This window comes from Anabas testudineus, chromosome 9 (genome assembly GCF_900324465.2).
Source record: "Anabas testudineus chromosome 9, fAnaTes1.2, whole genome shotgun sequence".
NCBI classification, from domain to species: domain Eukaryota; kingdom Metazoa; phylum Chordata; class Actinopteri; order Anabantiformes; family Anabantidae; genus Anabas; species Anabas testudineus.
The window spans coordinates 2395932-2419255 of record NC_046618.1 but is presented as its reverse complement, the minus strand read 5'-3'; the positions used below and the strand labels follow the sequence as shown (position 1 = coordinate 2419255).

At 40.2% G+C, this 23324-nt stretch overlaps 1 protein-coding gene across 2 annotated transcripts in view; it reads left to right on the top strand.

The window, feature by feature from the left end:
* Positions 1 to 21737, top strand: part of nsmfb (NMDA receptor synaptonuclear signaling and neuronal migration factor b) — a 32668-nt gene extending 10931 nt beyond the window's left edge. The window contains exons 2-16 of one of the 2 annotated variants that reach the window (XM_026343632.1): positions 1672 to 1733; positions 3299 to 4051; positions 4227 to 4299; positions 5097 to 5102; positions 7621 to 7689; positions 10308 to 10360; positions 11013 to 11102; positions 11889 to 12016; positions 12185 to 12268; positions 12803 to 12836; positions 13101 to 13171; positions 14455 to 14534; positions 14638 to 14740; positions 19129 to 19204; positions 20292 to 21737. In XM_026343632.1, coding sequence (XP_026199417.1) covers positions 1672 to 1733; positions 3299 to 4051; positions 4227 to 4299; positions 5097 to 5102; positions 7621 to 7689; positions 10308 to 10360; positions 11013 to 11102; positions 11889 to 12016; positions 12185 to 12268; positions 12803 to 12836; positions 13101 to 13171; positions 14455 to 14534; positions 14638 to 14740; positions 19129 to 19204; positions 20292 to 20389 — 1780 coding nt within the window. In that variant the 3' untranslated portion in view covers positions 20390 to 21737. The remainder of the gene's footprint in view (positions 1 to 1671; positions 1734 to 3298; positions 4052 to 4226; positions 4300 to 5096; positions 5103 to 7620; positions 7690 to 10307; positions 10361 to 11012; positions 11103 to 11888; positions 12017 to 12184; positions 12269 to 12802; positions 12837 to 13100; positions 13172 to 14454; positions 14535 to 14637; positions 14741 to 19128; positions 19205 to 20291) is intronic. The other variant, XM_026343633.1, reaches the window with a different exon arrangement.
* The last annotated feature ends 1587 nt before the right edge of the window (positions 21738 to 23324 follow it).

Below are 23324 nucleotides of genomic sequence, written 5' to 3'. Positions count from 1 at the left end.
TGGAAGGAGTGCACTGAGATCAGAGTAGATTGCATTTTCTTCCTCGTGCCTTCCCTCCTCCTCCTCTTCCTCCTCCTCCTCCTCTTCTTCTCCCTGTCATCCAGGCTGGGAGGGGAGTTTTCACGGGGAGCGCCCCCACACGTGCCGCCTCATATTTAATTACTTAGAGTGTCATTGCAGGAAGGCATATAGGCTACAGCAATAACACAGCAGTTCCATTCCTCCACAGCTCCCGCTGGGATTTAACCCTTTGTGCATGTAGAAATCATATTGTACGTGTGTGCGTGCATGTGTGTAGCCTATTTCTTTTTCTGCAGGCTGAGCCGCATAGTCACAGTGACGTGGGAGTCTGTGTATTTGTGTGTGCAGATGGCAGGAGTGGCAGGTCAGAGTGAGTGGGAGAAGATTGATTATAGTCTTTACTGTTTCTCTATATTTGTGTTTGTGTGTGTGTGTGTGGCCCATATCTTTTATGTATTGTACAGTAAGTGAGTGGGTGAAAGTAAGTATTTCACACTATAGTACAACTATTGACTTTACTGAAAGAACTGAAACTGCACATCATAGCACAGATGTTGATACAAGACAGTACCAACCCCCAACCTCCTTTTTGCAGCAAGCCCACATATGTACAGTACCTTTCCTTATCTATTGTTAGCGGTTTAAGGCATCCATATCCTTACAGCAGTATAATATATGAACACATTGCCCTGTTAAGTAAAAAAGTAAAAAGAAAAGTAAAAGAAAAGTGCAGGAAACAGTGTACAATTGTTCCTAGAGGTGTACTTCATGCTTTATACAGTGTAAAGGTTACAATAGCGTTGATTGTCCCCATTCTGTTCTGTGTTTTTTTTTTTTTTACTTTAAGTGAGGCCTGAAGGCCGTGTGGCTGCAGAAGCATAGAGCTTGAACTATTATTCATGAGCTAATCACAGTTATTCAAGGCTGTTCCCCCTGTCAGAGGTGGTGTATTGAGCCACTGTTGCCCTTTTAATGCAACACACTGGGGTAGCTTTAGCTCCATACAGTGCAGAGTCCAGCACAGGACATGACATTTTGTTTTCACCCGAGCTGAATGAATGAATGCACTTAGTTTTGCTAAAGGTGCTTCGGAAAAAAAAAACTATTGAATCTGTATTTTAGTCCAAGAAGGGATAGAGAACATTGTGTTTTATGTGCAGCCTGTGTACCACACAAAGTACACTGTATGTTCAGAGAACAGTGTCAGCTCCTTACTGTTCCTGCCAACATTACATGTGTATGTGCCTGCATTTCTTTTCTAGCTATTATGGCTGGTACATGCTATGTCAGAGTACGCTATGGGGCCTTTGATCTGTGCAGTGGAGGCAAGATATAGCTCCTAAACTGATTCCTAGTCCCACAGTCACAATGTAAGAGCAAGACAAAAAGCTGTTACAGAGTAGGACATTAACAATACAGTGGCCTCTTAGAGACTGCTGTGGTGCTGTAATCTACTCTACTGGTAGCAAGTAAAGTGAGTGAACCCTGAAGAGGCCTTACAGATAAAAAAAAAAAAAAAAGGTCTGTCTGCTGATTGCGTGGACAGAATCCTGTAAAAGCTTGACTCTTTGTGAGCCACTTCTTTGTGTTTGACAATTATGTGCTGAGCAGCAGGGCTTACGGTTAACTGCAATTGTTGTGTCTCCACAGAGCAGCCAGAGCTTTCGGAGAATTCCTGTCCAATACTAATCCAGGGAACGGCAACGGAGCAGGTAGGTGGCATAAGCACTGGATATCATTGAAGCACACTAAGACCAGGAGTCCAGTGCAGTCCTACATTAAAGCAGCATTGAAGTGACTTATTTGTTGCAGGCTTGACGCAGCAGGACATACCTATCACCACAAAAATAGGCTTCGAATTATACATACCCCCGAGGTGATTCTGACAACCAGTGAACTGTAATGTGTTTTGTCCATCTCAACTTGCAGGTCTTGCAGGACTTTAACAAACTGCAGCATTCACAAACAAATTCTTCTGAAAAATACAGAAGTAGGAAACACCAGTGTGCTAGATAGATCTTAGTATTATTTACTCTAGCTAAATATGGGTAGTGTATCTGACTTGATGTTGGCACGTACCCAGTATCAAAGGAGTCAGAACGCCTTGGCCAGAACATTAATGCATAGAACACTTACAGTGTTTATGCAGGAGAGCAGACTAAATTAGTATTTTGAAATTTCTTTCCAGCTAATCCTCTAAAATAAATGAATACTGATGACATTTTATCCGCAAAACTGCTGGAAATGTGTAATTTCACTTGTTGACTTGCTGCTGAAGCTGTACCTGCCTCAAAACCAATACACAAGGTAGTAAATCACAGACCAGCATGTAAAGCAGCAAAATATCAGTTAATGCAAATGGAATCACCATGACCTGCAGATTTGCTTGCGTAAAGGGAATCTACATGAATCTTTTGTGTCAAGTTTAAAACTAGCGACATTTTTTATGAATAGCCACAATCAGATGGTACAATACATTTGAACTTGCAGTCTGGCGTTCAGGTTGGAAGAGCTGTTGGGCCTGACTAGTGCTAGAATGTTCCCAATGTGTTTCTACATAGACATGAAATGTCATCTACCTACTGGTAGTCACTATGTTACAAACCACCTATTTTGAGAGGATGCATCGAGGACATGTACTGTACCATTTATTATGTGACAAGGGATTTAAAGAAGGCCCCTTTTGTACATGCAATCAAATTCCTTTGTGTGCTGTAGTCACACAAATAAACGTATCTTTCTTTTCTGTTCTGTTTTTATCATTATCACTCTGCGACTAGCATGTCCCATGCCGATGTATTCCCCAGCACAGACAGTATGACAAAGCTCAGCCATTCCAATGAGTTAACACTTATTTACAAGTCTGCAGAATTGCAGCTGCTCGCTCTGAGAGAGGGGGCATCCATCCTCCATGACCCACAGAATGCTGGGACTCTTGTTTCTACCAAAACCCTTCACGTACTTCATGTACTAAATCAGCTTATCCATTTCCAGCTCTTTCAACAATTCTCCTTGTGCTCTTTTCTATCACTCAGCCACCTCTCTGCTACCTCCCCCTCATCTTGCCGAAAGCTTTGCTGGCTCCTAAATGTGTACCACTTGGTTGCCAAAGCTACAAATCCCAAAGGGAGTCAGTCTCTCTGTTCATTTGCATTTCAGGCATTTATCTGATATTCATCTTTAAAAGCTGTATAAATTACAAACACAATTACTGTCTGTCTTTCTTTTTTGTCCTTCTCTCTGCATCTCTTTTGTCTATCTTTTCATTTTTCTTCAGATCATCTATTGTCTGACACCTTCCCTGGCCAGGACTGCGACTCTCCAGACATCAGCCGCTTGCATAACAACAATCTGCCTCCACAGTCACACTGTTTTCCTGTAACTCAACCCAGCCAATCTAATCCTGGTGCTCATCAACAGTCTCAGCCTCTGGTCAACAACTTTCAGTCTCCAGCACCTTTGGGTCCCTCCAAACGTCGACTCTCTGTTGAGCGTAGCCTCTCTGCAGAGGACCCACGAGTCGCCAGAGGCCCAGAGTGTGTCACAGTGAAGCCAGCCAGGGTTTACACAATCACCAGGGAGGGAGGGATGACGCTCGGAGGCCGTGGCAGTGAGGAGAGCCTGGAGCTGGAGGTACTGAAAGGCTCCAGGGAGCAAGCTATGTCCCAGGGCCCTGTGAACAATAACCCCTCCTGCACCAGCCAACCGTCTGCAACAGCTGCCCATGGTAGCCATCATCGTAGTAGCCATCACCGCAGCAGCAATCAACATGCCCACCAGCATCACGGAGGCCCGCCATCATCAGCACAGCCGCTGCAGAGCTCTAGTGACGCCAACAACATCCGGGCCTGGGGGATGAGGAGAGGAGGTTCGCGGGACGACTACACCCCAGACTGCGTGTCCTGCATTCGGGCTCCATGTCAAAGCCAGCGCTCCCTTGACCTGGATACCTCGCCACGGGATGGCGGGAAACACCGCAAGAAACTGGAGAGGATGTACAGCGAGGACAGAGCATCTGCTGATGACAGGGGTGAGGAGGATGCCTGGCAAGATGGGTGGGGGCTTTATGATATTTGTATTGCAAAACATTTGGGATATTGAAATACACTAAATCTGAAATAAGTGAAGCATTGAGTATTTCCCCCAGTTTCCACACAGATGTTTCACTCTCTTCATTCTCTCTATCTTAATCTCTTTGTTTGCAGAGGACAATCCTAACAGCTGGTTCCCCAAAGAGAATATGTTCAGTTTTCAGACAGCCACCACCACCATGCAGGCGTGAGTATTGTACAGCATGGAGTTCTGTCTTCCCTCCTATTCTGTGCATTTCTGTGTCTTACTACACCACCACCATATTGGCAGGTGGTGGTGCAGCCATGGCTCAAATGCATTGTTCTATTACAACATCATAATTAGCTGAATGCTTTACCAAAGACAGTATTTGTCTTCATAATTCACTATCCACAAGTCTGGGTCAGGTCGGAAGTCTTTTTGAGTGCAAATCGAGTTGAGTGTCCATCTCTGACACACACGCACACAAACACACACACTTTGTCTTCCACTCTTTGTCACTTGTTAATTATCACCTGTCAACAAGATTATATATTTATGAGCCTCAGAGAGACAAAGCTCACCCACCAAGATCTTTCCCCTTGTCTCTCCCACTGTTCTCCTTCTCTCTCCACATGTCAGATTCTCGCCTCCTTTTTTCCATCTGTTTCCATCTGCCCTTGTCTCTATAGGTTCATAATGACATGGCCCTCACACCACTGGCCTTTGATTAAAATTGCTGGCTTCAAACATGATGGTTTAGTTTGATTGCTTTACAGTTGATCAATCTAGAGGTACATCTTGTACTATTAATGCTTATGTCATTGTTGACTGACATTTTTAGTTTATAGTCAGTACTTTCCTACACAAGGTGTTGTATCCATGGGACACACCAAGGGAAAAGACAAGAGAGGTGTGTCAGAAATGTGTTTAGGATATTTGTTATTGTTTCTAACTGCTTTTTCATTTTGCCTTGTCTTCTTGCTTTCCTCCCCGTGTGGCGGCTTTCCAAACCACGACTGTAGAATATCGTGAGTAACTTCTCCACACATCCTAGTTGTTCTTCCTGTTTTACATTCTGCTAGTTAGGCAACACATCTTGAACCCTTTTCCTTGTGTGGCTTTGTGCTACTCAGTGTGCTGTGTCAGCCTCAGTGTGTGGTGGACTTGCTGGTAGAAGTTACAGATGAAATCAGAAGTCCATGGAAGTAGAGGGAAGAGATCCCACTGCAGAATTGAAATGGGGAAACGTTTTCACATATTGTCAACATTCATATTACACAGCAACACAATGCAGCATTGAGCATGATTACACATTTAATTAATATATGCCTAAATCCATTCAACAATATGTATTCATACAAATGGGATTAATGCTGCATTTAGGATTATAGAAGACTGAAGTCTAATTACACAAAAATAGACCCTTGCAGTCTAGGATTTGCATCAGCACCAAAACATAGCCAATGATTTAATCATTTTGAAATTGAGCAAATGTGTAATTTCAGCAAGTGAAACTTTCAAGAGAAGCAACATAAAGTATATTATTATTGCCTCAAGAACCTATAGTAGGTGGCAGTGTTTGATGGACACCAGCTAATGTTCTAAGCTAATATCTGATAATTCTCTGTTAATTCTTTTGTACTAGTTGCTCTAAGTATGCTCATTATTCTCATGTCAAATTTGTATTGTGAAGAATAGATCAGCGCAGTAGCTACTGTGGGCTACTAAATGTGGATTAAGTATTAAGAAATATGATGGCAGCTTTTAGAGTCATTATTATACCCAAGTAAAGTATTATACTGTACTATGGCATGGAATACCTCAACATTTCACCAAATGTGTGCTAAATGTGAACTAAATTAATAATTCCTACTGAGAATATAGCTGGAGAGCTCAATGTAAACACCAGCAGTAACTTGATCTGTTTTTGTTTACTTTTTGTGTACGGTGCTGTTCAGAAGTTTGGGGCCACCTAAAATCTCCTTGCTTTTTGTAGAAATATGTTTTAAACAGTGTTATTTCCAAAAGAACTTTCTAATGACTAATTAGTCTTTTAAACTAACAAACGTCCATTTTCAAACACAGCGTGCCACTGGAACATGTTTGCTGGTGATGGTTCTCTGGTGATTCGAATAATGGCGTTCGTAGTTCCATTAGTCAATAACAACATTATCAGTGTCTAAACTGTCTTTCTAAGCAATTTGAGGTGGTGAAATGAGCTGTTCTTTCAAAAGTGAGACATTCCTCATTCTAAACTTTAAACGTGAAGTTTGTATTTTGGTACAACTTATTTCCTGTAGACCACAAACAGGCACTAGAGTTGACTTTACAGAAAGTAGTGTAATTAAACTTTAAATGGTCAATTGGTCCAAAAATATCCCAGTTACAGTTTTTTTAGTCCAAATGTTTAGCTCCAGCACTAAGTTAGTATATTAGGAGATACATTTTGTCATTGTTGTTAACTCTAATTGCCAATTAGAGCATGAATTTGGCAGGAAATGTTGCTGGATTAGTGAAAAAAAGAAGATGAAGAAGGTCCTCAGCTTTCAGAATTTCTGCTGAGGACAGATGGTGGAAGCAGGGACAGGCTGAAGGAAAAGTTGCTTCCATCATGTTTACCGTTTTCACAGAGAGGGAACAGAAGCAAATACAGAAGCAGTCTATGACTGGGGAAATGATGTAATAGTTATGTACAGGTAAAGCAATGAAGGCTCTTGGTTAATAAGTACTGTACAAACTTCAGCCCATTGGTTTTTGTCCCAGAGCTTATCGGATGTCTACCTGTCAATCAAAGCCAGACTGCAGGACATGACTTCTTTTCTGGCATACCCTGTCACTGATGATTCTCATTATGTCTGACTTCCTGTCAGAGCCATTACTGCCATTACTGCCCCCCCTCTGGGAAAGGCACATCCACAATGATCAATTTATACACTGACAGAATGAGAACTAATGGACATCATGACAGACAGGTTCTCTAATGCTGCTGATGTTATAGTTAGCTCACATTGGATAGACAGCATCTCTAGGGTCTTGGTTACTCTTTAGTGCCTCTTCTAGTAGCTCCCTAGCTTGTATCGTCATCCTAGTGTTTATGTGTGTATGTGTGTGTGTGTGTAGTACATGAGCATATCCACAATGTACTCTGCATCTGGTGGATCAAACATACCTGTGCTGCTAACTCTAACCACTCAGCAAAGCTAACCAAATCCCTAGCTAACATTTATAGGACATAAACCCAGCCCCTCACCTTGAACCCCCTTACTGTTGCCCCATTCCACCCTGACTGGAACTTGCAATTTATGTCAGAACCCAACTAGACCCAAAGGGTCTCTTAATTTTGTGACTTTTAAGTGTCAAGCTCAAAGTACTGGTCCTATAGAATCAAAGACTTCTGAGTTAAATTGTGTAAGGTCTGTAAAAGTTATTTACCCCCTTGGGTCAGTTTGGGTTCAGACAAAAATTCTTTGGTGTTAGGTCAGGCGCAGCTAAAACATGGATCTGTATTTCCCTACAAAACCGCTTAATGCTTTGACATTCCGGCAGGGCTTTCCGAGGCATTGCTGAGAGAAAGAGGCGGAAAAGAGAGCAGGAGGCAGCCACCATGATGGAGAGGTACCATGTCCTGGCTGTCCTGTCCTGTCCTGTGTGGTGCAAAACCATCCTTGTTATAGTGACCTTATTAGACAGCAGAGAAAGCCTCATCATCAGTCGCCGTTTTCATGTGTACAAAACGTCTAGTGATATAGATATAATAAAGGTTATTTACCTCAAATGCAGAGAGACCCAGACCTTCTACTTTGTCTTGGTAGGCTTTTATTGTGAAACATCTGCAGGAAATATTGACTTGTTGGTGGTAATTTAACATCTGCCGCTGTTGTTTTCAACTATGTTGAATTTACCATGTGTGCTACATTACAGACAATTCTACTCATCTACAAGGTTTTATACCCGATCCTTCTCTATCTCTGCTCTTGTTGTAATTTGTAATTACAGGGATACCGCTGTAGCTCTCTAGGACCAGGGTTGCCTACCCATGTTCTAGTGCAGGGGTCAGGAACTTCATGGCTGAGAGAGCCATGAAAGCCACATATTTTAAAAAGTACTTCCGTTAGAGCCATACAATAGTATATCTTTTTTTTACACTGAATACAACTAAATGCGGACAGAGGCATGTCTTTTATTCGTTTGATTATCTTATCTTTATCCAAAAAGTTGGCAAAAAGTTTGGCCACATCAAGCATGAATGTTTTGGCATACTACACATCTGTAAATGGCTTTTTGTTCCTCACTATTGCCAAAGGACCAGCAAAGCTATCCGAATTCCAGTCACCTAGTCGGGCCAATATACGGAGTTGCTGCTGACTAGCTTGCACTCTGCATAGTAGCTCTTGGCATGCCTTCTTCCTGCTGTCACCTGCTGGATATTTCAAGGCAAATGTAACATGGTGTGCGTCAATGACATTTTATCTATTAAGTGCATATTAGACACACCGCAGAACCTGCTCTCTCCACAAAGGCGAACAAAGTCCAACACACAGGGGAACAGTCCAGGGTAATCCAACAAGGGGTTAACATCTGTGAAAGTGCAAAAGAAATCCAACAAACCAGCAAAAACAAAGGACTGAGGGGAGCTTATGAAGGGACGGGGACAAACAGGTATAACAAATCAGAAAATCAGCAGAGAAAAACATCATGACTCTTCCTGATCCTGTACTTTAGCCATTCACTCTGCTTTTACACACTTAACAAAGCACTGCTTCCACTCTTTCAGGGCCAACACAAACCTTTTGCAGTATAATTAGTGTGTGTGTGTGGGGGGGGGGGGGGGGGGGGGGGTTGTCATGAATTCTGGGGGCTGCTGATAGCAGGTTTAATCATCACTGAACACGGATGTGTAAGAAAACCTATCAATACAGGTCTGTAGCTCACTGCTCTGTGGTTAGCACTTAAAGGGAACCAATCAATACATTTTTTGCTATTGACACTTGATCCACCAACAAACGAAAAAAGAGCCACTTGCTGTCTGAGACTGTGCATGTGCGTCTGTGTTTCGGGTTCTTCAAACAAAGCAGGAAAAGCACTGTATAAACATACTGTACATTACACGTGTTGTTAGTGATTCTGTATCAGCTATTAGTGATTTGGTGAAGTGATTTTGAAAAGCTTTTGTCACACAGTATGAAAATAGCAAGAATGAAACTAGAGAAGAATGATGGATCCCCCTCTCCCCTGAGTCATCCATCTATTTTAGGCTCTGCCTTCACAGCTCCTGCAGTCACCACTGACATGTCAGCAGTGTTACTTGGAATGCCTTGAAACTGCAATGACTACAAAACAGCTTCCGACAAAAAACATGCACGTTGCAGGGCGTGTGCATGGCACTTAGTTTTTCATGAACCTTGCTAGGGCTGCTAAGAGGTACACTAATATATCAAGTTGATATTGGCTTTGTTTCATTAATCAAAGCGACACAGTGGGAAAAGCTCACAATGACTGACTACCGGGGTGGGTAAGGTGTTAAGCTGCTGCTGATGAACTGCTAATAAACTAGCATTAAAACCTTCATTAAGTGCATGTGGACCAAAAATAAGTAGAAGTAGAAGAAGTAGAAGAAGAAAGAAATTGCCCCATTGCACATAAAATCGATTTTTGAGCTGTTTACTAGTTGTCAGAGATTGTATTTTTGTGGGAAATAAGTATCTAAAACATTAGCAGCAGATATTCTTCTTATACATTCAATAAGGCAACATAAAGAAACCTAAAGAAAGAAACATTCAGATCAATAAAGTTATGTGATAGTAATGAGTAGAATGGATCAAGTAATGGAAAGTGTGTTGTGATGCTCTAGGGTCTTTGTGACAGCTCCTTTTCAAACGGTTGTATTAGGAAAACAAAGACTTCATGTTGCAGCATGCATCAATACATGAACATGAAATTCATTCTATTTGTGCCGACTTGATGTGCAGGGTTTTCACCAAACTGAACCTAAATGTGATTTTGGTAACAGTCACATGCTGTGACACTTGTTATATATGTCGACCAATGACCAATCACCAAAACAACGAAGCAGTCATTTAGTTGTGTAGTGAAGTGGTGAACTGGATTCAGAATTATCGTCTGTTTCTTCTTGAAACTGATTCATCGTTTGTTTGTTTGACACATCCCTTTATTCTGTGGCTCTGTTCCTCATTCTCGATGTCTCTGTCTCCTTCTCTTCCCTAAAATGAAAGAAATTTCCGCAAACACCTTAGAATGGTCGGCAGCCGCAGGACAAAGGCCCAGAGTAAGTCTTTCAGTGAACAGGATTTGCATGTGTTTACCATCATCAGAATTAAGGTTCACCAGAATGTACATGTGCTTTATGCATGGAGTGCTCATGTTTGCTTTGGAAAAAGAACGTTATCTTTCTTTTTCATTGATAAACTTGCTCCTAGTTTATATGTGCTGTCATTTCTCGTTTTGCTTGTTCTGATTTGACTTTGAGTAAAATGTATAGGTTGATTTTTCTCATTCTATTCCGCTATTTTTGGTACTTTCATTTTGACTGACATTCTCTTTCCACCCGAAATAAAAATGTTTCTCATTTGGTTAAAGGGCAAGCAAATGACTTGGTGAGGAACGATACAGCAAGGTCATTCTATGATAGTGGCCCTTTCAACCCTGTTACGATGATAGTAGACACAGACAGCCCAGACACAGACACAGACATGTGGACAGGACGGGAAATGTTGGTTTAACAAGCAGATCTAGAGAAATGAGTCACTAATGACCATTTTAAAATCACCGTTAGTGTCCCTGACAGTGGTTGTTATGGTCGCCACCACATACGTAATAGACTGAAATCAGGTCGCAATTGGGGCCGAGCCAAGAACATCTTCAAAGCAGAGAGAGTGTGAGTGTGTGTGAGTGACTCTCCTACCCTCTAACTCCATCAGCCTTCGCTGACCGCCGAGCCAAGAGCTTCAGTCGCTCGTGGAGCGATCCCACCCCCGTCAAGCCTGAGTCACTGCACGACTCCAGAGACAGTGAGTTGACACTCTCTCGATCACATGCATGAATATTAACACAGATTCTTACTCTACATAGTATGCACATGCACATAGCACATACTGGATATGCATGCTTACATTCCCATCCAAAAGTATTGGAACAGTGAGGCCAGCTCCTTTTTTTTTTACTGTAGACTGAAAACATTTGGCATTTGACATGAAAAGATGAATATGATTCGATATTTAATTTATATATATATTTTGATTTTGATATGTTTGTATTTATAGTTAGGACGTGTAACCAACATTTGCAGATGACATAGATGTCAAACTCGAATGTTTTAAGACACAGCAAATATAAAGGAACTGGCCTCACTGTTCTTTCTTTTACTCTTGGAGGGAATTCCACACGTTCATACGTAGAGACTGTATGTTTTTGCATACACACATAAAATACAACTCGTGCTCAAAGCTGCACTCTGACACACACACACACACACTACACTGCTGTAGCTGTGGTAAGTCTGCACGTGTGTGTGTACTGTCTACTAGTTGTGCTTCCTGTATGTGTGTGTACTTTTTGTGTACTTGGCTGTTCACTCAGTCGTCTTCACCTGTCAAGCTGTTGCCCATTTACCTGTCACTTTGTGTTGTCGCTGTCTGTATCTGCTATTTTGTGTTGCCTGATTGGAACGTTCCTCCCCTCTGTGTTGTAAGAATGAAATAACAGGTGCGGTGCTTTTAAGCATTGCCCCCGCCTCTCTAATCTTGTTTGTGCGTGTTGTCCTTTCATGTTGCCCTTTGTTCGCGTGTGTGAGCCAGGTGGCGAGCTTCAAACCTCTTCAGGGACACTAGATGAAGGGCTGGATGAGGATGCTGAGTGGGAGGATGAGAGGGATATGGAGAGAGCGGCCTGCGAAGGAGAGGACTTCATCCCACCGAAAATCATGGTGAGGGTGCCATCAACTCTCAAATTGAAAACACATCCAGAATGTATCAAGTTAGTTTCACACACACACACACACACACACACACACACACACACACACACACACACACACATATATATATAGCAGCTAAGGGTGTTTGAGTTTCCAGGTGTTGTCTGCTTTCCACAGCTCATATCCTCCAAGGTCCCTAAGGCTGAATATGTTCCCAACATCATCCGCAGGGATGACCCGTCCATCATCCCCATCCTTTATGTGAGTAGCAGCTTCACCTCATCATTATATTCAGGTTTATGAGATTGTGTGCAGCATTTCCAAAGACAATCACTGATTGAAAATAAACAAAGATAATAAGAAATAATAATAAAATTACAAATAATAAGAAGATAATAAGATACGACACAACTATTCTAACATGTTCCAACTGGTCTCAGTGAGAAAAGGCTCAAAATGAAGTCAAATTAGGATCAAAACACAACAACAAAGCTAAAATTGTAAAACATTTAAATTAAGTTATAAGTTCCTCTTCATGAACATAAACAGTACAGCCGGTAATGTTAGCATTCACTTTCCAAAACTGAGCAGGAATGCACTAAAAAACAGACCGATCTACTATTCTAGAGGATAGAAAAACTCAATCAGCAGTTTTAGAATAATCTTTAAATGAAACATGATGCAGTTAATGGCTTTAAACAACTGGATCTATATTTAAAACCTGTAAATAGTTCCTTTGTAAATTAATAATCAAAAATAATGATAATAATAACTGTTTTATTTCACCATTTCAAGGACCACGAACATGCCACATTTGACGACATCCTCGGTGAGTACATGTGACATCTCAAGTGAAAATTACTGTACCAGTGCAAACGTGAAAAAGATGAGGGTGGAATGAGTTTGAGCTCGCTGGAGTGCAGAGATGACTCAATGTTTTCTTGCTTGTTTGTGTGTGTGTGTGTGTGTGTGTGTGTGTGTGTGTGTGTTCGTCAAGGGACAGCCAATTTATGTGTCTCACCATTACGCCTGAGTGGGAAAAGTGACACTTGTGTTTCTCCTCTTCTCTCTGTCTCAACTGTCTCTCGCCCAGACGAAATAGAGAAGAAGCTGACTGCTTACAGGAAAGGCTGCAAAATCTGGAACATGCTCATTTTCTGCCAGGTGAGTGACTAGATAGACCGATTTGAGAATATTGTGACATTACTAGGTCATGGTTTCCTGTGAATTAGTTATAGGTCAGGTTACCGTGTCTCAGAAATGGACTTTTTTAAAGTTGGATGTTATTTTGTGACATATTAGCTGTTGACAGCTTTGAGTACGAACACTCCAGTTTCACAGCATTTAGATCTGTGTCTACTTGTTCTATAAGCACATATTGGCAAGGTGGGTGTGTTACTGATGTGGGTTTGTTATGACTAATCCACAGGTAACACTTTATTTTTTATGTCCCAGTAAAATCCTGGATTCTTGTGGGTATTTAGCTGTTGATTACTAGGATATTTCCAGCAAAGGTCTATGAACCTTGTCCAGGGGGTCAGGGTAAGAAGGGGGAACATCATATTACAATTAGTAATATTACAATAGGTTCATAGGTTCTTACAATTCACCAACTACCATTCTGAAATAATGACTTTCAGCTAATATGGACTACTTTCTATTGGTAGCCCACCATCTCTGTCTGTACCCAGACACTCTAGAAACTTCACTAGATCAATGTTTAAATTATGAATTGGTTTGTTATTCAGTTCATGAATTATTTCTCACATATCTATCACGTCATTTATTACATAAAAAAATGAATTAGACAAGTGGGTACTTCATTAGTAGCCACAAATACTTTGTACCACATTGTGTAGGAGTTGTAATTAAAAGCAAATGATCAATATTCTTTACATTTTTATTTATTAATTTCTGAAATACGTTTTTAAATTAGACTTTTGGGTCGTGAACTATAGTAAAATGTACCATAACTGAAATATCTGGTGTTTGTATGACACAATAAAAGAAAATAGATGATAGGATTCATATGTCATGGTGATGTTATTAATCACACACAGATACTGTACGTGTACATGCTACCATAGGAATATCACAGGAATATTGCAGGGTTTGATATGATAGTGCTACTGTAAGTGTACCGCTGCTCCAGATTTGAACATTCATGCTGCTCTCATTTTCAGCCCTGTTCAATAATGTAACACGTCTCCTGCTGCCTTGATGAATTATTTGAAGCATAATCGATATCAAACCTCAAATTCAGGCCACTTAAAGATGATGATGAAAAGAGATGCTAAATTGTAGTGGGCATATTTTCTTATTTCAAGATAACAGACCCAGTGTTTCTCCTTGTTTGTTTAGCTGACTGAAAATGTCCTGATTAAATTGTAGAGCTTATCATTTTTATACTTAACAGAAACTATAGTAACACAAGCCCCTCTCCACAGGGGGGTCCAGGACATCTGTACCTGCTGAAGAATAAAGTGGCCACCTTTGCCAAGGTGGAGAAAGAAGAAGACATGATCCAGTAAGACTTCGTTTTTGTCGATGTAATGGGACTGATTTTTCTCTGCAGCTCATAGATATGATGTCCCATTTTTTTAACCTCTCCCCTCCTCCTGTGTGCTCAGGTTCTGGAGGCGGCTCAGCCGGCTGATGAGTAAGCTGAACCCAGAGCCCAACGTCATCCACATCATGGGCTGCTATGTGTTGGGGAGCGCTAACGGAGAAAAGGTAGCTGTCTTTATATTCATCATGACGATCCACGGGAAACAAATAAGACTCCCCCACACTGATTGTCTATTTAAACCGCCTGCCTGCATATGTAGCCTGCTTATTCATGATCGCAAATATGCACACATCTGCTCAAAGCCATATGTGGTCAGATGCATGGTGCTGATACATCATTTAGACAAACTGCTGGCTTTTTCTTTTGATAATGCAGAGCCATGCAGTGTCTGAGGAGGTAAATGCAAGAGCACTTTTTGTATATGCATCTTAAAAAGGGGAAGCAGTTTTAGTGCGTGCAGAAGATAAAATAATGCTTAGGAAAGTGATTTAGCTTTATAAATCCTAGAGTCAAGTGTATGAATTCTGACCTTACTACCTTCTGCTGCCTGCCTGCAGTTCTAATGCCACGGTGGCACACAGCACAGGAAGGGGTAATGACAACGAAGGGGACACAATAACAATAATAAATAATTAGGAATGACAGGAAAATACACAAATACTCACGATTACATAGGTTTACTGACACACTCACAGCTCTTCCACCCCAGCAGAGACTGATACACATCTGCCTGTTGACATGAACATGCCCACACACTAAAATATTCATAGTTTCTCATGCAACCCCCTCTAGAACCACTCTACTCCTGGTTGTTATGATTGCTTGGTAAAGTATCACTTCTTCTCTTTGGTGGTGAAGCATCTCCTGACCTCTTCATAGAAATTTCAAATAAGTAATGACCCTAGAGTATGAGTGAAAGGTGCAAGGTTAAGGCCATTTAATGCAAACTGTATTAAATGTGACTGGTTACAATGCAAATGCTTTAATGTATTTACCAAAACAATCTGCTTATGATAAGAAAACATGTTATCAGGTAAAACACAAACAAAATCTTCGCAACATTACATTTAATAATGTTATAAAAAATATTAATAAATAATTTACAAGTGATTGAACTAAAGACGTTTTCTAATTTGACGACAGGGATAAAAAAGTTGCCACAAAAACATCTGAACATAGAGAAATGCTGCAAGTTGTAACCCACAGAACAACAGAACTAAATGGCAATAGCTAACAGCTAACAATTGTAACATAAGATAGTTACAGTAATTAACTCCAGCTACTCTACTTTCCTTTAGTTTGGGTCTAGATTTTGTCTATTTTCATACCTTGATGAGGAACTTTATTAATCTCAACCCTGCTCTTAGTTGTTTATGATCATTACATTTTACACTTCATTTCAATGATCTGTTTAGGATTAACTGTGTCCTGGACCAGTGTCTTCGACTGTACTCTGACAGTCACTGTGACATTTGCCATTTGCTGCATTTAACAATTTTCCCCTGGTGCTGCCTGTGTGTGCTCCTTCAAGCTCAGCTGGAGAGCCACTATTAATAGACTGACTGACTGCGCTACCTTCAGTTAATATCCCACTCCACCCAGCATCACAACGCTGAGATCTACCATCTTACCTTGCAAAAATATTGCTTATACCTAAAACATCTAATACTGTGTTGTTGTGGGTTATTTTTTTAAGAGGAACAGTAGCTACTGTTAAATTATGGCTCCACCAACAAGATGGGATTTATTGATCGCTTGGGGAAATAGTAGTTGACTGTAGGATTCATAATGTCCAAATGGGCTACTGCTGCCCCAGTATGGTGTTCACATTACAAAATTCAGTTCAATGAAATTTTATTTGTATAGTGTCAAGTTACAGTAGAACTCATCTCAAGGCACTTTACACTGTGAGGTTTAAGACCCTTCAAATATAACTGTTTACAGCATTATATAAAAACCCAACAACCCTGACACAACGTATGTAGTGTCAGTCCCTGCTGTGTTAAATGTCCTATTCAAATCAGAGTTTATTTGTTTTCCCCACACACCATTAAACTATGCATCTCAATGTATCTCTGAGTACATATACACAATATCTCCCCCTGCTGCTGCAGCACATCTCTGTAGGTAGTCAGTTCCACAACAGAAAGGTGCTGTGCTCAGTGCTATGGTAAAACATCATCACTTGCTAACAGCTTCCCTGCATTAACATTTGCTGTGCTGAGCCCAACTCTATTGATGGACTACCGCTATAAAGCAGATTGCATTAGCCTCTGACAGGCTGTGGGACCTTTTACCTTTCAGCTCCGGTTCTGCATTCATACTAATCAACAGATCGCACCAAGTGATTCATTGCTGTTAAATTGTTCTGGACTCTAACACTGTGTGATGTAAACTTTCATCTAGTAAAACTGCAAATAAAATACAAATGACCAGTTCTCTCAGTCTAGTGATAAGAAAACAGATGTTATCCTCCATATGTCAAAAGATTTCAAATTAAAACAGATGGGAAACTGCTAGTTGCCTGGCAACACACAACAATGAACGATGCAACTGGACCCAGGCAAGAAAATAGTGTGGGTCCCCAGAGTATACAATGAAACAGAGTACACCCAGCACAGTCAGTGTCAGTAACGTGTTAAGTAATTACAAGTCCTGTTCATTTATGGTTTGATTTGGTTTAAGCCGTTCATCACACACTCCTTTCAGCTGGGGTTTTACTGCAATGCAAAGTTCAGTTAGATACAGGTCTGCTGAGATCCTTGGTCAGGTTGTACTTTCAACTGTTCTCCTGTAATATTTGCAGCAGTGTGATCAGGATATTTTTCTTTGTTAAAACTTAACATGCTCGAAAGCAGGAGTTCATTGATCATTTGTACTTACAAAGTTGTACTCATAGTATGATCCATAAATGTCATGCTGAACCTCAGCTGATCTGTATGCCAGAATATATAATATCTAATACATCATCATCTTCATGATAAAACATACACATGAAGCCTCAACACAAGTCCCACATGAGATACAACATAATGCTAAATTACCATTCATTGCTCAGCTTTTTGTGGCAGCTGGCTTCATATTTAAAAAAGATAATGATGCATATTGTTTAATTTCATATAATTATAAAACTTTTTGAATATAAAGACATTTAGTTGGTCAGTAATTCTTTAGTAAGTCATCATGAAATTAATAGATGGACCATTTATTGTCATAAATTTACAGAAAAGTTCTATATAAATGTTTATATTTTTATTTTAAAAACTCATCCAAAAGGCACTGAATATACAAACATTGAACAGATGATGCTCAGATTGCTTTATGGAGATAAACACCAGTAAACAGCATTTTTAGCTGCTAGGCATTTTAGGTGATGGAGCACCAACAGGCACTGGTCCAGACCGAGGGACAGGGAGGATAAGGTGGAACAGGAAGGTCCTCACAGCGAAGGCAGGAGGTTCATCATCAAGTGTGATGGACTTTCAAATGCACAAATACACAACATGCACATCTTTTTTTTTTTTTTTTACAAAGTAAAGGATAGAAACACACAAGATGAAAGGAAAGGTTGGTGACTTGGGAACACAGACGCATGCTGTGACCTACTTCTGTGACTGACATCTATCAGATCCACATGAGGCAGTTAAAAGGTTCCCCCAGTGCAGCCAAGAGAAGCTGTGTCAATGTGGGTTTGTGAGGGCTAGTTTAGCGCCACAACCGCTGTCCGTGGTGCTGAAACTGGGGCTGACCAGGCCTTTGTGCAGCGCTGATATGAAGAGTCACCACAGCTTGTGATGATATTTCACTCATCCAGACTTCATCGTGCACTCCACTCTGCCCGAGTCTTCACTTGAAAAAAGCTGATTAGAGTCCTGGTTACTGGCCACAAAGTCAGCGTTGGGGGAAATGTCCATAATGCCCTACTCTCCATAGAACCAGGTTTCTCATTTACATGTGAGCCATTGAGAGTCCTACTTGTCTTGCAATGACTTGTCAGTCTGTGCCCGGGCTCTGCCAGACTAAATCAAATAGACTGAAGGATTCTGTGTCTAAAAAAATCTGAGAAATAATAAAAGGATTCATTGTGAAAACCGAGGGCAAACATCCTCTGTACTAACAGAGCAGGACATTGTTCTTCTCTCAGTTACTTTTAGACTTTCATAAAGCTGCATCACAGAGCTTTCTTAGCCATGATGGTTGCAGAATCATTTTGTGATAATAACAAACACATACGTGTGAAATGACCAAACACTAATAAGATAATAGGTAACAGGTAATCCTAGACAATGATACTACCACAATTTAATAAAAGCTTCTGGCTCCATAAGGAGCACTCACTGTACGGTGACCCTCATCTCACAATCGATCCACAGTAACAGATGAGTTCACATGGAGAGACCATACACACACCTCTTATGGTCTATACATTGACCTTTTCACATGCACTCATCATCATCATGCTCTAGGGCCGACTCCTCCTGCTCAGTTTTCATGATGTGCTCTCTTTGTCTCTCTCTCTGTCTCTCTCCTTTCCCCTACCTTTTCCTTTCAGCTGATTCAGACTTTAAAGAGGCTGATGAGACCCTCCTTAGTTGAATTCAAGTCCCCACTAGAGCTGTCTGCACAGGGTGAGATCACACACACATACACACACACACACACACACACACACACACACACACACACACACTGGTTTTTTTATGTTGTGTATTTGAACAGTACAATATGAATACAAGTATTATTATTGTTGTTGTTGTTGCAAATATGCACACAGTCAAAACATGCTTAGAAAACTTATATCGATTTAGTTCTATCAGCCTCACCAGTTCACCTGCAGAATGAGAATAGTGGGTATTAATCACTGCCAGTGACTCAGTGTTGCTCAGCAGAGAAGAACACACATTACAGACTTTAAGCAAACCTACAGGTGTGAACTACAAACATCTCTAAACATTCCTCAGTCATTTTTCAGACATCTACTGATGCTGGTTTCTTGTTAATTATGTTTCCAATGATCCAAGTTCCTTTTTTCCCTTATTTGTATACTATACATACAACCTGTCGAGCTGTGGAAAAGCATTCAGCACTTTTTTTGTTCACACGGCTGGACCAAAAGCTGAAAAATGTGAAAACAATAATAAAAAAATGTGATAGTATCAGTCAGAGATCAGCTGTCAAGCCTCAGTATCTGAAGCTGAGTTTGCCCACCTGGTCAGTGTGCACCTTACTCTGCTGTCAATAACGTCTGTAACATTATCGATCGATTGATTTTAAAATGCTAATTTTTATATTAATTATGACTCATTAGCTGCTTTCATTTGTTTTGGGAACCGACTGGAGCAAACCTCTGTACATTCCTGTCTGCATCCTCTCACATACCTAAACTTCTTACCAGGCTTTTCTGTCTTCCTCGCAGTTTCTAGAAGCAGTGATAACTTGATTAAAATCTCCTCTCTTAGCTAGTAACAGCAGCTAACTAAAGTTTTTATTTCAAATTACCTTTACTCTCACAATAAATAGGCAATAAATCAACAGAGCGTCATCCTGAACCATGTAGAAAAGGAATTAAAGTAGACGAGTGTTGGGGTTGTTGTCTCAAAGCTGCACTCAGAAAACATTTTTATTCAAAATCTGTGTATCATTGTTCCTTTTAATAAAAGAGTTTAGGTCTGAGTAGGATTCACTTTTGTGACCTTTGCGTTCTGTGCACTGCAGGAAAAGAGATGATCGAGATGTACTTCGACTTCCGTCTTTTCCGCCTGTGGAAAACCCGTCAGCACTCAAAGCTGCTGGACTACGACGACCTCCTGTGATGTCGCGGTTATCTCACATCAGAACCTGCTGTTGTACGGTGACAGGGCGTTTGGCTGAAAGGTTTCCCCTAGAGGCACCTAGACCAGCTCTGCGGCAGCGCTGGAACAAGGAGTAGAGTCTTCTTTCCTTCCTGAAGTGGCTCGGCGGCCCTGTGGATTCAGCCAGCGGTGTGCTTTTTCACCCTTATCCATTTTCACTTTCTGCCTATCTCTCTGAGAAAAGAGAAAGAGAGGGACAAGGAAAAGGAGAGGGGAGTGAGGGACTCGTCATCCCATCCTAAATGTGTCAGAAGACACTACTAGATTTAGATTCCTGAGTTTAGAGGTAACATAAAAGACTAAAAAACTTTCCTTTCTGACTTTAGAGGGTGTCAGATTGTTTGCCTTTATTCTACTGGTCTGCTTTTTTTCCACATAGAGGCTTGAAGGAGGGTATTTTCTTTGTAAAGTGTGGAAGTTATTTGCAGGGGAATTAGAGTTCTCTGTGTAAATGAACAAGTGCTTACTCAAGCATTAGCTTCTGTCTCCTTGGCATCATGTGAAAAGTCTAGTCTTATTCAAAGTTAAAGGGTATCTATTTAACGCAGCTTTTTTAAAAACTTCAAATAAATGTATTAGTATTTCATACAGACTGTTGTATTAACTCAGGTCAAATCCCTTGTTCGATACTAAGAATTGTTGACACTCTTCAATCCAGGGCCTTCATCCTCCACACACACAGCCATCTCCAGTGGAACGCTATGACTGTCAGGGATGTCAGAGCTTAACTTGTGTGTGTGACAGGTGGAGCTTTTCTACATTTTCTTAGTCGCTCAAGTCAGCTGTAGCCCAGACAGATGTATCCATGCATGTTTGAGAGCATTACATTTGACCCTGCTGAGCCAACACCAGCTATTATTCTTTAAGCTGTTGGCTCACAGGTGCAGATCCATAGTCACTGTGTAAAGAGGTTGCAGGTGGAGACACAAGACTCTTTACACTATTGTTAGAATCCTTTTGAGAAAAAAACACACCAACAACATGATGTATATAGTGTACTGTAGTGTATTCTATTTCATTTGCTCATATAGCGAATCTCTAATTTTTCTAATTTCTAAGACTTAACTTGAATCACTCAAAGTAGCAATGGAGTGGTAGAGGTGATTGTTTACTTTTATTTCTCCTCACCACCAAATTGTTTTGTGGTAATATAGTCTTACCAATAGTGCTCTAGCAAAGTCAAGGTTTTGTGAAAATCTCATATATCATATATCTGTGACTCTGAATACAGTTCTTCTCATCTTAGTTTCTGGCATCCAAATTTTAATGGATGACGTTCCAATGTCATGAAATGTATTTTAGTATTGCACACAGGATTTGCAAGAGACGTTTAAAAAAGGCAAGAGGAGGTGGGCCAAACACGGACCCAATGTACAAACCTGTGCACTGATAGTTTTTTACACAAAAAGCGAATCCCCAATGTAAAAAGTTGACACAAAGAAGACATCACCAAACAACATGACATCATCAGGCCTATTTTCTGACATCCAGAAGGTCATATATAATTATTTGTTTTCAACTGAGTAATAAGACTAACTGATCTGTAGTGCAGTTTAGTGTAAAAAAAATAAAAATAAACCCCCGGCAGATGTTAGCAAATACTTTACACACAGCTGCTAATTATATCAGGTTGGATTTAATGAATGGCCCATTTTACCAAAAAGATCAGCACTAGTGATGCTGTGTTATTTTAAAAAAGCAGTTCTGTATTTTAATGTCAATTAGAATTGCATAAAAATATACTAGTTAAAAGATTTAAATGATCTTTAAAGTTAAGGAATGATTCAGAGTGTGTTTTTTTTATCAGCATATGCTTCCTAAATTTATATCCAAGCTTCCCTCACGTGTAATGAGCCCTGTGTATTCATGTCTTGTTGTTGCTTCCTGATTCATGTGAGTCAGATGAGCTGCTAGCGTTATTTATATTAATGCATCTGAGGTCATACAGTGTGTGGTTTTATGAGGAGAGCTTTAGTCCAAGATGGGACATGTGAGCATTTGAATTGTCTCCTGTTGCCAGTAAGTAAGCAATGCTATTCAATATTATATATTAAACTATATTATAATAAATCATAGTTACTAATTGTCCTCAGAGCTTTGCTTTGTAGTTCAACTGTGATTTACAGAGGGCAATAAGAACTGCTTTTGAAGTCTTAACTGGATTTTGGACTGAAGCCCTGTAAAGGACAAACAAGATATGTTTGACTTTCCTTAGAAACACTAATACTGTCCTTTGCATTATCTGGTTTATATTATGATGTTTTTTCTCTATGTATTTAAATCATGACTATCATTTGTGTTTGTGCTTGTTTTACAAAAATTATTACATAGACACCACCAGTCAAAAGTTTGGACACAACTTCTCCTTTAATGGTTTTACTTTATTTTTATTATTTTCAACATTGTACATTAATACTGAAGACATCCAAACTATGAAAGAACACAAATGGAATTATGTAGTAAACAAAAAAGTGTTTAACAACCCAGAATATGTTTATATTTTACATTCAAAGTAGATGACAGCTTTGCACACTCTTGACTTTCTCTCAGTCAGTCTCATGACACCTGGAGTGTTTTTTCAGAGATCTTCAGAGTTCTCAGAGGTGTTGAGTACTTCTTTGATCCAACTCATCCCTCAACCATCTCAACTAGATTCAGCTCAGTTGATTGTAGAGTCCAAGTGATCTGATGCAGTACTCCATCACTCAAGTGAAGGGAGCTTATAAATTCATTTCAATTTAATCTAATTTCTAATTTGTATAGCTCTAAATAACAACAGAAGTCATCTTAAAACACACAGTGTAAGGTTTAAGATCTACAGAGTTTAATTGTATAAAAAGTACATAGAAAACCCAACAATCCCATTTGAGCAAGCTTTAGGCAACAGTGGAGAGGA